This window comes from Carassius carassius, chromosome 22 (assembly GCF_963082965.1).
Source record: "Carassius carassius chromosome 22, fCarCar2.1, whole genome shotgun sequence".
Taxonomy (NCBI): Eukaryota; Metazoa; Chordata; class Actinopteri; order Cypriniformes; family Cyprinidae; genus Carassius; species Carassius carassius.
In genome coordinates, this window is record NC_081776.1 from 28,501,530 (window position 1) to 28,513,712 (window position 12,183).

Sequence of the window (12,183 nt, forward strand, 5' to 3'; positions counted from 1 at the left end):
TCGGTGGATCTTAAAAAGAAAACCGATTTTCATTCAAACAAACCGATGTAAATACGAGTTAATCGATAAAATCGATTTATCACCCAGCCCTACTTGCTTTCATATAATTTAATTTAAAAAAAAATGCAGTTGCATTTAAATGCAGGTGTGTAAAATATGTGCAAGATTTGCACTGCACTGGTGGTAGATTTGCAGCATTTATTCTTATTTATTTTATCTTCATTACAAATCTTGTTTGGTTTTATTTTGGATGTAAAAAATAATGTACGTTGTAATGCAAAATGTGAATTAATATTAATATTCAAGGTTTTGTGCAAAAATTATTAATGCGCATTAATGACAGGGCGCATTAATATTCAACATTCAACAATCTGTGAATGTTGCATTTCTCTGTCGGAGAGAGTCAGCACTGTGAATTTCATCTTGCAGCAGTCAAGAAAACATTTGTTTATTAATAAATAATTAAAATGTCTAATTTTTCACAATTATTAGGCTACTTCTGCATGTGCTTTGTGGCAAACTTAATGCATGAGCTTGAGTGCGGAATATATTATCGATCGATTATGTAAATTTAATATAAACCTCTGATTAGTTGAATATAACAAACGAACGAATAGAACTAGAAAAATCTTACGTGGGGACAGACCATTTTTTAGTCTATAATCAAAACAACAGTCGTATATAAACCGGTTCAGCAAGTGAAAGCCTTATAAGACACTGTCCATATGAAAGAGCAATTCACACCTTTATCTCGACCCCCACAAGCCACACATAACTACCCCCAAAAACCCAACCCCCTCCAACTGAACTGAATTCGGTCTGTGTTTTGGCTCTGAGGAACGGTGTGTTACTGGGCTGAAACATGCCTGCACTCAGCAGCACTACTCTTTGTATTCATTATATTCTCGCAGCCCATATTATTATTTTCACAGGACCATAATGATAATAAAAAATCATCAATTGATAATGAATCATTATTTTACGAAAATCATTGTTATTTGTGATCGTTGAAGTTTGGGGAAGGCTTTAAGACCAAGCGGAATCCTCTGTTCCCGCCTCACAGCGCGCGGGACTCCGCTCAGTGACGCAGCTTCACTGTCTGCGGTTTGACTTTACTGAATCAGATTGAGGCGAATACAACTTATTGATCATGAGCCCAACATTTAGCAAGCAGGAAAACATTCATTCTAACTGAAGGAAGACGTATTTCATTGAGCTAATGCTGTAAAATACAGAGAGAGAGAGAGAGGGACTAGTCTAGGGCTATTCTTAAACTTGAAGCTCATTATATTGAAGTACAAATCCAAACACCACAAATGCATTTTATGAATAATGAAATGTTATGAAAAGTATGCATTTTATTTATTCACATGCTGTATGCTTGAAATAATATTTTTTAAGTTCCATTGTTTAAAAAAATGCTTTATTGGCTACGTTTCATAAACTTTCAGTTGTTATGCTCTAAAATCCATGCCATTATTAATTTCACAGTATTTTCACCTCCTAAATCACTAACCTTTAAAGTCACAATTCTATAATGGTCAAAATTACTCAGGCCAATGGCATTTTTTAATGACATTATTTTATTATTATTATTATTATTTTTATATAATTGTAGCCTACATAAATAGGTGAAGCAAAACAAATATTTGGATCGTCCCTTATTTTTTCCCTTATTTTCTTAAAGAATAAACACTTATTTTCTACAAGAATAAACATGATAACATATTATTAATTCATAAAGAAATAATTTAAGCAATTAAAACCTATTTTTAATCTTGAATTTAAATACTATTAAACTAACTTTAAATTCTCAAGGAGTTTATAAGTAAAAAAGGATAAAATGTCACAGTGCATGTTAAATAGTCTAAATGAACTTGTGTTAACAATATAATTAGAACTAACAATATAGGTGAACACAGCTGAACACAACAAAGCAACACAATAGAAACAAATCAGACAGGAAATTAAACTAACTAAACTGAATACAATTGTTACAATTTCATCAATAAATTGTTGCGTCATGTGCATTTGATTCTTTCCATAAAGTCACACTGTCTTTAGGACTGTCAACAACAATATATTTAAGCCACAAGCATTATTTTGGGCTGTGACTGACACAAGACATCCAGTGTGAATCTAGTAACATTCATTGAAGCGTTTTTTTATTATTGTAATTTGCATGCTGTCAAATTTGACATTTTTACATCATGGTAGCAGCAAAGGGAAACTTGGCATTGAGATACATGGTCTTCAGATACATGGTTGTGGAACCAGAGCATAGAAACTTCCATCTCTGGTATTGTCCTTGGCAATATGGCACATAAATCCCTGTCGAGTGTTGAAAAGCTTCCCTACAAGGCCATCACTTTTCCCGCTATAGGGTGACAAAGAACACATTAGAACACCATCACAGACATACACAACAGAACCTTATGTTTTAATCTCAATAAAACATTTGACATTTTTGAGATGGGTTAAATTCTTTTTCAGTTAAAGTCTGCAGACATACATGTTTCATAAAGGATTTCTTTTTTGCAACTATGAATTGTATTTGTATTGGCACTAACCTACACACGTAGTATTTGACTCCAGGAAACCTCTTTGATTCGTCATATGAAACCATGTTCCTCTGTTCCCCCTCCATCCATTTCCAACCACTTCCTCCACACGGATCAACCAGAACCTGAAGATTAAATACAGTAATTACTGAAGAAATAGGAGAGGAGTTATGTCCTTGCCTACAGTCTGTTAATTGTCCTGCGTGTGTTTGTTATAATTTGTCAATAGAAACGTCTGTGACTAATAGTGAGTATCTGTTCTGCTCTGTAGACTTTTCTTGTTATATGATCCTAATATTCGATTCCAAGACATTTTTGTATTTGTAATTGAATGTCAGAAATAAGAGTTAATACTAAGCTAGCACCTTCAGCGCATTCATGTGCTGTGTTTATGAATATAATATTGCTGTTTGTATCATCCTGTTTCGTATGTGTTTGTTCATATCATTATGCTGCTATACTGTGAATTATTTCTGTGAAGTTTATATAATATTAGAGTACCTAATTTTTTGCTGTGTGATATTCATTGCCAGTATTCGGGACTTTCAGTTTTAATGTGACCTATTATGTTTACATATGTTAGGACAATGCTGTATCGCGTTGTACACTGCCACAGAAGTTGATACTGTATATTGTATTTGGTATATTGTATAGGTTCATGTGATTTGTTTTGATACTGAAGTCTTAATCTGATTATTTCTTTATTTCTGTTTTATTGAACCACACACACACTCGAATATATCTTCAGTGTTAAATAAACCCCTTTGATTGAAGTTGACCACCTGATCCACTCCTGTGTTCTGACAGACACATCAAGAGGAAGGCTAGAAAAATCAGACCATCTTAGATTACAATCCTAGTTCAGCTCCTTAACAGTACTGCACTGATGTACCTCATAGCTATTGGCCTGATGCTTTCTTCCATCATATTCATAATTACAGCATTGATCCTTTTCAAAACCACTGTGCCACCCGCTGTCAGGTCCAATGGCTTTGCACACAGCAAGTTGGGCATTAGAACGAACAGCATCTGTAAACCACAATGATTTATGGGTTAATCAAGCCCAATGCTTTGAGAGGATCAGCCTCTGATCTGATGCAAGTACAACCCGAATTCCGGAAAAGTTGGGACGTTTTTTAAATTTTAATAAAATGAAAACTAAAAGACTTTCAAATCACATGAACCAATATTTTATTCACAATAGAACATAGATAACATAGCAAATGTTTAAACTGAGAAAGTTTACAATTTTATGCACAAAATGAGCTCATTTCAATTTTGATTTCTGCTACAGGTCTCAAAATAGTTGGGACGGGGCATGTTTACCATGGTGTAGCATCTCCTTTTCTTTTCAAAACAGTTTGAAGACGTCTGGGCATTGAGGCTATGAGTTGCTGGAGTTTTGCTGTTGGAATTTGGTCCCATTCTTGCCTTATATAGATTTCCAGCTGCTGAAGAGTTCGTGGTCGTCTTTGACGTATTTTTCGTTTAATGATGCGCCAAATGTTCTCTATAGGTGAAAGATCTGGACTGCAGGCAGGCCAGGTTAGCACCCGGACTCTTCTACGACGAAGCCATGCTGTTGTTATAGCTGCAGTATGTGGTTTTGCATTGTCCTGCTGAAATAAACAAGGCCTTCCCTGAAATAGACGTTGTTTGGAGGGAAGCATATGTTGCTCTAAAACCTTTATATACCTTTCAGCATTCACAGAGCCTTCCAAAACATGCAAGCTGCCCATACCGTATGCACTTATGCACCCCCATACCATCAGAGATGCTGGCTTTTGAACTGAACGCTGATAACATGCTGGAAGGTCTCCCTCCTCTTTAGCCCGGAGGACACGGCGTCCGTGATTTCCAACAAGAATGTCAAATTTGGACTCGTCTGACCATAAAACACTATTCCACTTTGAAATAGTCCATTTTAAATGAGCCTTGGCCCACAAGACACGACGGCGCTTCTGGACCATGTTCACATATGGCTTCCTTTTTGCATGATAGAGCTTTAGTTGGCATCTGCTGATGGCACGGCGGATTGTGTTTACCGACAGTGGTTTCTGAAAGTATTCCTGGGCCCATTTAGTAATGTCATTGACACAATCATGCCGATGAGTGATGCAGTGTCGTCTGAGAGCCCAAAGACCACGGGCATCCAATAAAGGTCTCCGGCCTTGTCCCTTACGCACAGAGATTTCTCCAGTTTCTCTGAATCTTTTGATGATGTTATGCACTGTAGATGATGAGATTTGCAAAGCCTTTGCAATTTGACGTTGAGGAACATTGTTTTTAAAGTTTTCCACAATTTCCCAGATTGGAGAGCCTCTGCCCATCTTTACTTCTGAGAGACTCTGCTTCTCTAAGACAAAGCTTTTATAGCTAATCATGTTACAGACCTGATATCAATTAACTTAATTAATCACTAGATGTTCTCCCAGCTGAATCTTTTCAAAACTGCTTGCTTTTTTAGCCATTTTTTGCCCCCGTGCCAACTTTTTTGAGACCTGTAGCAGGCATTAAATTTTAAATGAGCTAATTAAGTGGATAAAAGTGTAAACTTTCTCAGTTTAAACATTTGCTACGTTATCTATGTTCTATTGTGAATAAAATATTGGCTCATGTGATTTGAAATTCCTTTAGTTTTCATTTTATTAAAATTTAAAAAACGTCCCAACTTTTCCGGAATTCGGGTTGTATATGTAAAGTAAAAGAGTTTGCATACTGCTGGGCACCCCTCCGGTCTGAACCCACTGGAGGTCCTGACTCCTGCAGCCCTGGTATGGGTCTCCTTTCCATGGGCTCACACAAGTGCAGCTCCTGTCATGATTGGAGGATGAGCATTTGGCATTTACTCCACAGGGTTTAACCAGGCATGTGTCAAGACATGTCCCTAAGGAGCCAGTGCAGACCTCATGGTCCTTACACACACTGTTTTGTGTGCAATTGTTACACATGTGTGGTGTGAAGGATGGACAGGGTGGCTTTGGGCATTTATACTCAGCGGGCAGAGGGTGTGTGGCAGAGCCCCAGCCAGGCGAGCATGAGGCCTTACAGACAGTGACTCCACCTTCAGATTTGCACTCAACTTGTCCGTTTACCTGCTCAGAGTAGCACACAGGTAAAGCACTCCACTGTCCTCCAGAACACCCCACAGACTCGGGGAAGGGCTTCAATAATCCACTACATTTAATTTTGACCTGCTGCTGTGCTGTGCTGTGGTACTGCTCCTTACAATGGTTGTTCTGAAGATCTGCAGCCTTCAGAGGGCCACATCCATTTTTATTGAAGAGTCTCCACTGCTGTGAAACATAGTCCTTAAAAACCTTCTCAACAAAATCAATGTTCCCTGATTTTCCAGTGACCATTAAATATTTCGACCAAGCTAAAACAGCTTCCTTTTCAAGGGCAAACATGTAGCGCACAAAATAATCAATCTGGTCCATGTAATATTTTGTGCACTCTACTGGCTCAGCAGACTGTCTTTGGGAGTCTTGGACCAGCGACTTGCGAAAAACATCCAGAATGTTGTTTTCTTCACCAGTGCCCATCATCATGTGGTGAAAGTCTGTGAGATGAACCTGAAAAGAGTTTTCCTCTGTGAACTGAGCTCCAACTTCAGACACATAGTGCCGTTGGGTTATCGTACCATTTTTAAGTTGTGTATGTAATGTGCTGATGTTTCTAAACTTATGAATCACATTGCTGTATTTCACAACTATTTGTGTCCACTGGATGTCATGTTGGACAGACTCAACTATTTCTTGTGTGTAGTCCTCCAGCTCCTTGATGCTACAATAAACTGTTGTCAGATCAGGGACTGGTTTATATATCATACCATTGATTTTACTTTCAAGAGCGGGATAGTCAATAATACAAGCTGGACCGCGGTACATCTTATGGCACTCACAGAATACTTGTGTGGTGTCCTTAATGGGTTTACATTCTCCATCATTACAGTTCATTTCTGAGCAGAAACATCTGTATAAAAGCACATAAAGGACAGTGAGGAAAGTCTTCACAGTATCCATTGCAGCTTAACCTGTTAAAAAGAAAGTATTAAGTGTAATTAGAAGCATTGAATATGTGACCTAGTGGCTTAATTCACAGTTTGTTTATAAAGCCACACACTTTGTTCTTTGCTGGTAAAGATGCATTACAGAGGATTTCTTATGGTCCCACTTTACATTAGGTGGCTTTAACTGCTATGTAGTTAAATCAACCAAAATAAATAAATATATAAGTACAATGTGTTCATATTGTATTGCTGCTATGGAGGGATACAGGTAAGGTTAACAGACAGGTTTGGTGGTATGGGTAGGTTTAAGGGATGGGTCAATAGAGTAATTAAAAATGTAATTACATAAATTAATAACAGATCTAATTACATGCAGGTGTTTTTTTTTTTTTTTGGCATTAACTTACACATAAAAATATTTAATTTATTTTTAACGATTTGCATAAAGAAAATAAGGTTGCACTTTATTTGAAGGTGTCCTTGTAGCAGTGTAATTATACATATAAGTACTGAGTAATATTAATAAACTACATGTACTTACTACATGGTTAGGGTTTGGCTTAGGGTTACTTGCATGTAATTATGCATAATTAATAGTTATTATAATAATAATTACATGCAACATATGTAAAAAGGACAATATATTTACATGCAACATATGTTTCTCAGTTTAAGCTTTCCTCATCTTCTAACTGTAATTTCTGAGACTCTGTAGGCACCTACAGACATATGTTTTGGGATTGCCCTGAAGTTAATCATTTTTGTAAACAGGTTATCTATGAGTCTGAAGGACGTACTGGAAGTCGAAATATCATGCTGTTCTAAGATCTTGCTTTTAAATGATGACTCATCTTTCAGTTTCTCTCAGTCCAGATAAAATGTTATTCTCTGGATTGACTGGAGCAAATGTTCGCCTTACATTGGCAACCTCCTCACTCTTAGCTTGGTCACACTGGATGTACTCTTTCCTGGACACTGCAAACATTGAGCTATCACTTACAAAGATGCACAGTGCTACTCAAAAAACTATTCCAGCTTGGTTAATTTCTAAAATTAAGTGACATGTTTTAAATGTCTTTACACTGTACCTGCCTTCTGCAAATGTATGTAATTATTGTTATACACTATCTAGGTGGTACCAAATGTGATGCAAAGGGAGTGAGGGAGGGGTTTTTTTATGGTCTCTGTGGGTGGGTTGCAATTTAAAATGAAAAGGTTCAGTATGTTGCACTTTATTTCTACTGATAAGTCTGTATAATGGCTTTCTGAAACACACGATTTGATTAAAAATGTTCTTGATTTACCTTAATTTGAATTGGTGCAAAACAGAGTATAAACCATTACAATCATGACTTGTTTAACACATATAGATAATATGCATAGTTAGTTTAATGTCCCTTACTGAGTGTGGTTCCACCCATGTTTTTTTCCTCACCCAAATATCTCAGAGGATCTGCTGAATTTGTTACATTACAGGTGAGGTTTAAAGGAGAATTGAATGAACTGAGGAAACTAGGGCTATAAATACACAGGAAAAATGATCAACTAAAAATACTCAAGTGAATATAATTAATAACCACAGCAACAAGCGAGAACAAACCAAAAACCAAGACAGACCATGTCAGATGTTGTTGGAGTTCAATCTTAATAAATGTTAAGGGGTTAGGTCGCCCAAAATACCAATTCTGTCATCATTTACTCACTTTCATGTCATCCCAAACCTATAAGAGTCCTGTTCACACAAGATATTTTACTGAAATCTGAGAAAGTTCTGTCTTTTCATTGACAGTCCATACAACCACTACTTTGAAGAAACTAAATGGTCATAAAGGCATAAAATATAGAGTGATTTAAGTCTTCTGAAATGACATGATAGCTTTAAATGATGAACAGATTTTATTTAGACTTTTATTTTAATTTAAACATAAAATTCAGCGCAGTAATGAAGAAAATGTAAGGAAGCAAAATGTCTAATGTTAATTTATACAGTGACTCAACTTTCATAGAAATAGTTCAGGAAACCTAAACCTGAGGGTGAACCACAACATCATATTCTCATGTTCAAAGCAACAGGCCAGCGTCTAATCACTAAATCTAATCAACTTACAGGTAAACTCTCTTCAAGAATGAAAATAAGAGCAGAGATGAACTTTGCTGTAAAAAGAGTGCATACAGAAAGAGAGAAATATATTATCTCTAAACGAAGCATACACTTTTTTTTAAATCCATAAAAAAAAGGTCTACACACACTTTTTAACAACGATGTGAGTCAAATATAATGTGCTTCTTGTGCAATGTGCGACCACCATTGAATCTGGCAATCAACGTTAATTTCGCTTAATATTCAAAGTTTATAAATTATTGAGTGCATGTCACAAATAATGATTGAAATGAATTGTAGCTAATTAAAAATTTGGGGTGGCACCAGGGGTGGCCAATTAGAAGTCAGGGGTGTCTAGTGCCGCCCTGGACACCCCTCTGGACACCACATTACAAGATATATCTTATATTGTAAAAATACATACTGCCCTGTAAAAAATAAAAAGCAGAATTTAATAATCATGACTACAATACAATAAAATATTATAATAAAATACTATAATATATTAAAGTATATAGAATTGTTATTATTATTAAAGTACCTGCCAAAAGTTGGGAAACATTACAATAATGAATGATTTTGAAATAACTATCTCCTCCTCATCAAGGCTGAATTTTTTTTGATTAAAAAAATATATATATAAAATAATCTTTTAGAAATCATTACAATTTATTTGACTCTCAAGAAACATTTCTGATTATCATCAATGGTGAAAACAATTTTGCTGCTTCATATTTTGTGTGGAAATGATGATGCACTTTATTTTTCAGGATTTTTTGATAAATATGAAGTTTAATTAACAGCATTTATTTGCATTTATCAAATGCCTTCACTCACTTTTTGTCACTTTCATGCTTGTTGAATCAAATTATTAATTTCTCTCTCTTTTTTTAAATCTTATACGAGTGGTATCATTGTTTCCACAAAAATAAAGCCGTAAAACTGTTTTTAACGTTGATAATAATGAGAAATGTTTCTTGAGCAGCAAATCAGCATATTAGAATGATTTCTGGAGGATTATATGACACTGAAACGTCTTTGTAAACAACAACAGATTTATAAATGTTTCTAATGACGAATGCTGTGTTCCCAAATGCTAATTAAAGCGGCTCAAACCAAGTGCAGAGCTAACAGTGAATCACAACCAGAAACAGTACTGTAACGGCAGACATGTAGCGCGTCACACTACAGCCTATTATATAATTACAGCACAACCGTTGTGAATTTTATGACAGCACTAGCAATCTCAAATTCTCACCGCCATTCATAAAAAGTGACCGGGTCGAGTAACACGTTTCAGCGCTGATTCTGCTAGCGTTTGGCGCTTTGGATCATTTGAACGCTTTAACTGTCCTGCAGATGGCGCCGCGAGCTCGTGCAGCGCTCTCAAGACCATTCCGTCCATGATGTTTCTTTTTGCTGTTTATTTAGGTAATAGATTAAGGCCATTTACACGATTTCAATCATCATGCAGTAACCAACCCACCCCCCCGGCCATCCCCTCCCCCCAAAAAAACTTGGATCTATGCGAATCACATGGGTCGTCCCTCAGAGGTCATAAAAAAAGGAAATCCGTATTTATGGAAAAATCACATTCATTATTTAGAAGATATAAGCATTCAAACTTGCATATCCTCACTACCGTCAAAACGGCTCAACATTGTTTTTTGCCGTCACGTCACATCACATCATCTTCTCATCAAATCATCTGACCAATCAAAAGCTATCTAGAATCCGAAGCGCCCGCCCCCTACACTATAAATAGATGCTGAAGCGGCTAAGATTGGTCACTTGTTCACAGTGTAGTATTTCCTGTACGCACACAGTCTGATCCGGACTTTGGCTCTGGTCCAGAGACGCAATCACACAGAACAGATGATATGTGCGAGTCGGCATATATTAAAAACTTTTACAACTACACAGCCTCAGCATGATTATGACCACTATTTTGTTTTATTATGAGTTTCATATTGAATCTAGGGGGTAATCTATCAGACTGTGGCTGTCAAAAGCGGCTTTATCAAGCTCAATGTCTCTGGCCCATGCAGATATAAACAATTCCCTATTTTATAAAAGGGGCAAGGCTGCTCAATATGTCCTGCCCTCTCTTCCTGTTTCAGTTAAAATTACTTCACCACATAGAATAATGCTGCGTGTTTCAAGGCACTTCAGGGGACCTTTAAGGTCCTTGTTCCTTTGCATTCACATGGTGTGACCTCTCAGGGTTACATTTTCAGGTTTCATTTTGGGTAAGAGGTAACCAAAACTCAACAATCAGCTGTGAGTAAGTGGCACTTCTGAATCTCAGAATACTGTTCTGTCATTAATGAATAACTACACAGAAACAAATGAGTAACAATATTAATATTCTAGTAACTACTAACAGAAAATTATGCTTAATTACTAACAGCACTTGGTTGAATGAGGAAATTAACTATTAGCTAAACATTAACTACTATTTTCATTACTATTTCACATTAGTATGTGTTCTTTGCATTTAACTGAGTGCTAGTGCTTACTAATGTGTTAATCATTTATATGAGTATATGTAGCCTATGTATATAGGGGAGAGTGGGGACAGTTGCAACATTGCTGATTTATCCAATCAGGAATGAGCTGGAGTCATGACACTCCTACTGCACATGCTCAGTATGCCCCTCCTTCTTTCTGGAAGTTACCAGCCACATGTGAAACTACCTTATGGGAGTAACTTTTTTTTACAACAAGATTTTTTTGTCATAATGTCTAAACACCAGTTCCTCCAGTGCAAGCTGAGTTCTCATTTGAGACTGTTAGACCTCACCCCAGAGCAGGACCACGGAAGATAACGAAAGCAAACGGTAGGAAAGAAATGCAAATCGGCCATCTTGACAGACACCCCCGAATAAAGGAGGCTTTGGAGAGGGAGAAAGCAAAAGTTAAGAGAAAACTGACAAAAAAAAAACACACTGGAAAAAATGAAAAGCACTGTTCATTATTTATTTTATTCTTATTAGTTCTGTTGTATTTATTTGTACTATGACTTGTCATTTGATTATTTGTTCTTATTGTGGTGTCAAAATTGGAATCGAGAAATGTGAAATTTCATTCGTATTTAAAATTTGGTGTTATAGCCTAATATAGTTGCATGGGTCAAGCACAATGAAAAACAATAACTATTTTAATTAATTTTGTTTGTGTGGTGGTGCAAACCTGGCCAGTATAGTTAAACTCTTATACTGCAAATACTTTAAAGTCTATAAAATCACAGCACTAAAGTGTTTTCGAAAGACCAGATGTAAAAACGACTACCAGACCACTGATTAACAGACTACTGCAACATACATGGTGCTGAAAAGCTTTGAGTAATCAATCATCTTAGGAAAAGATTTTATGATGTTGAGATGCAATAGAAAAAGAATAAAACAAGACTCACCAGGAAACACGATCATACAGGTACAACACTAGACAAAGCCCAGAACCAACACAGGGCTATTTATACTGAAGATAATGAATCACATGGCAATAAA

The 12,183-nt window shown here is 36.4% G+C and overlaps 2 protein-coding genes across 2 annotated transcripts in view; one reads left to right on the forward strand and one right to left on the reverse strand.

Annotated features, from left to right (window-relative positions):
- Positions 1–12,183, forward strand: part of LOC132099196 (tripartite motif-containing protein 16-like) — a 332,267-nt gene that overhangs the window by 126,600 nt on the left and 193,484 nt on the right. The window lies entirely within an intron of this gene.
- LOC132099194 (uncharacterized) lies at positions 1,900–6,603 on the reverse strand. The gene is made up of 4 exons (XM_059505646.1): positions 5,281–6,603; positions 3,454–3,590; positions 2,571–2,686; positions 1,900–2,377 (listed from the first exon to the last, which is right to left on the reverse strand). Exons 1-4 carry the CDS (start codon positions 6,584–6,586, stop codon positions 2,254–2,256), a joined length of 1,683 nt encoding a protein of 560 aa, XP_059361629.1. The 5' UTR covers positions 6,587–6,603; the 3' UTR covers positions 1,900–2,253.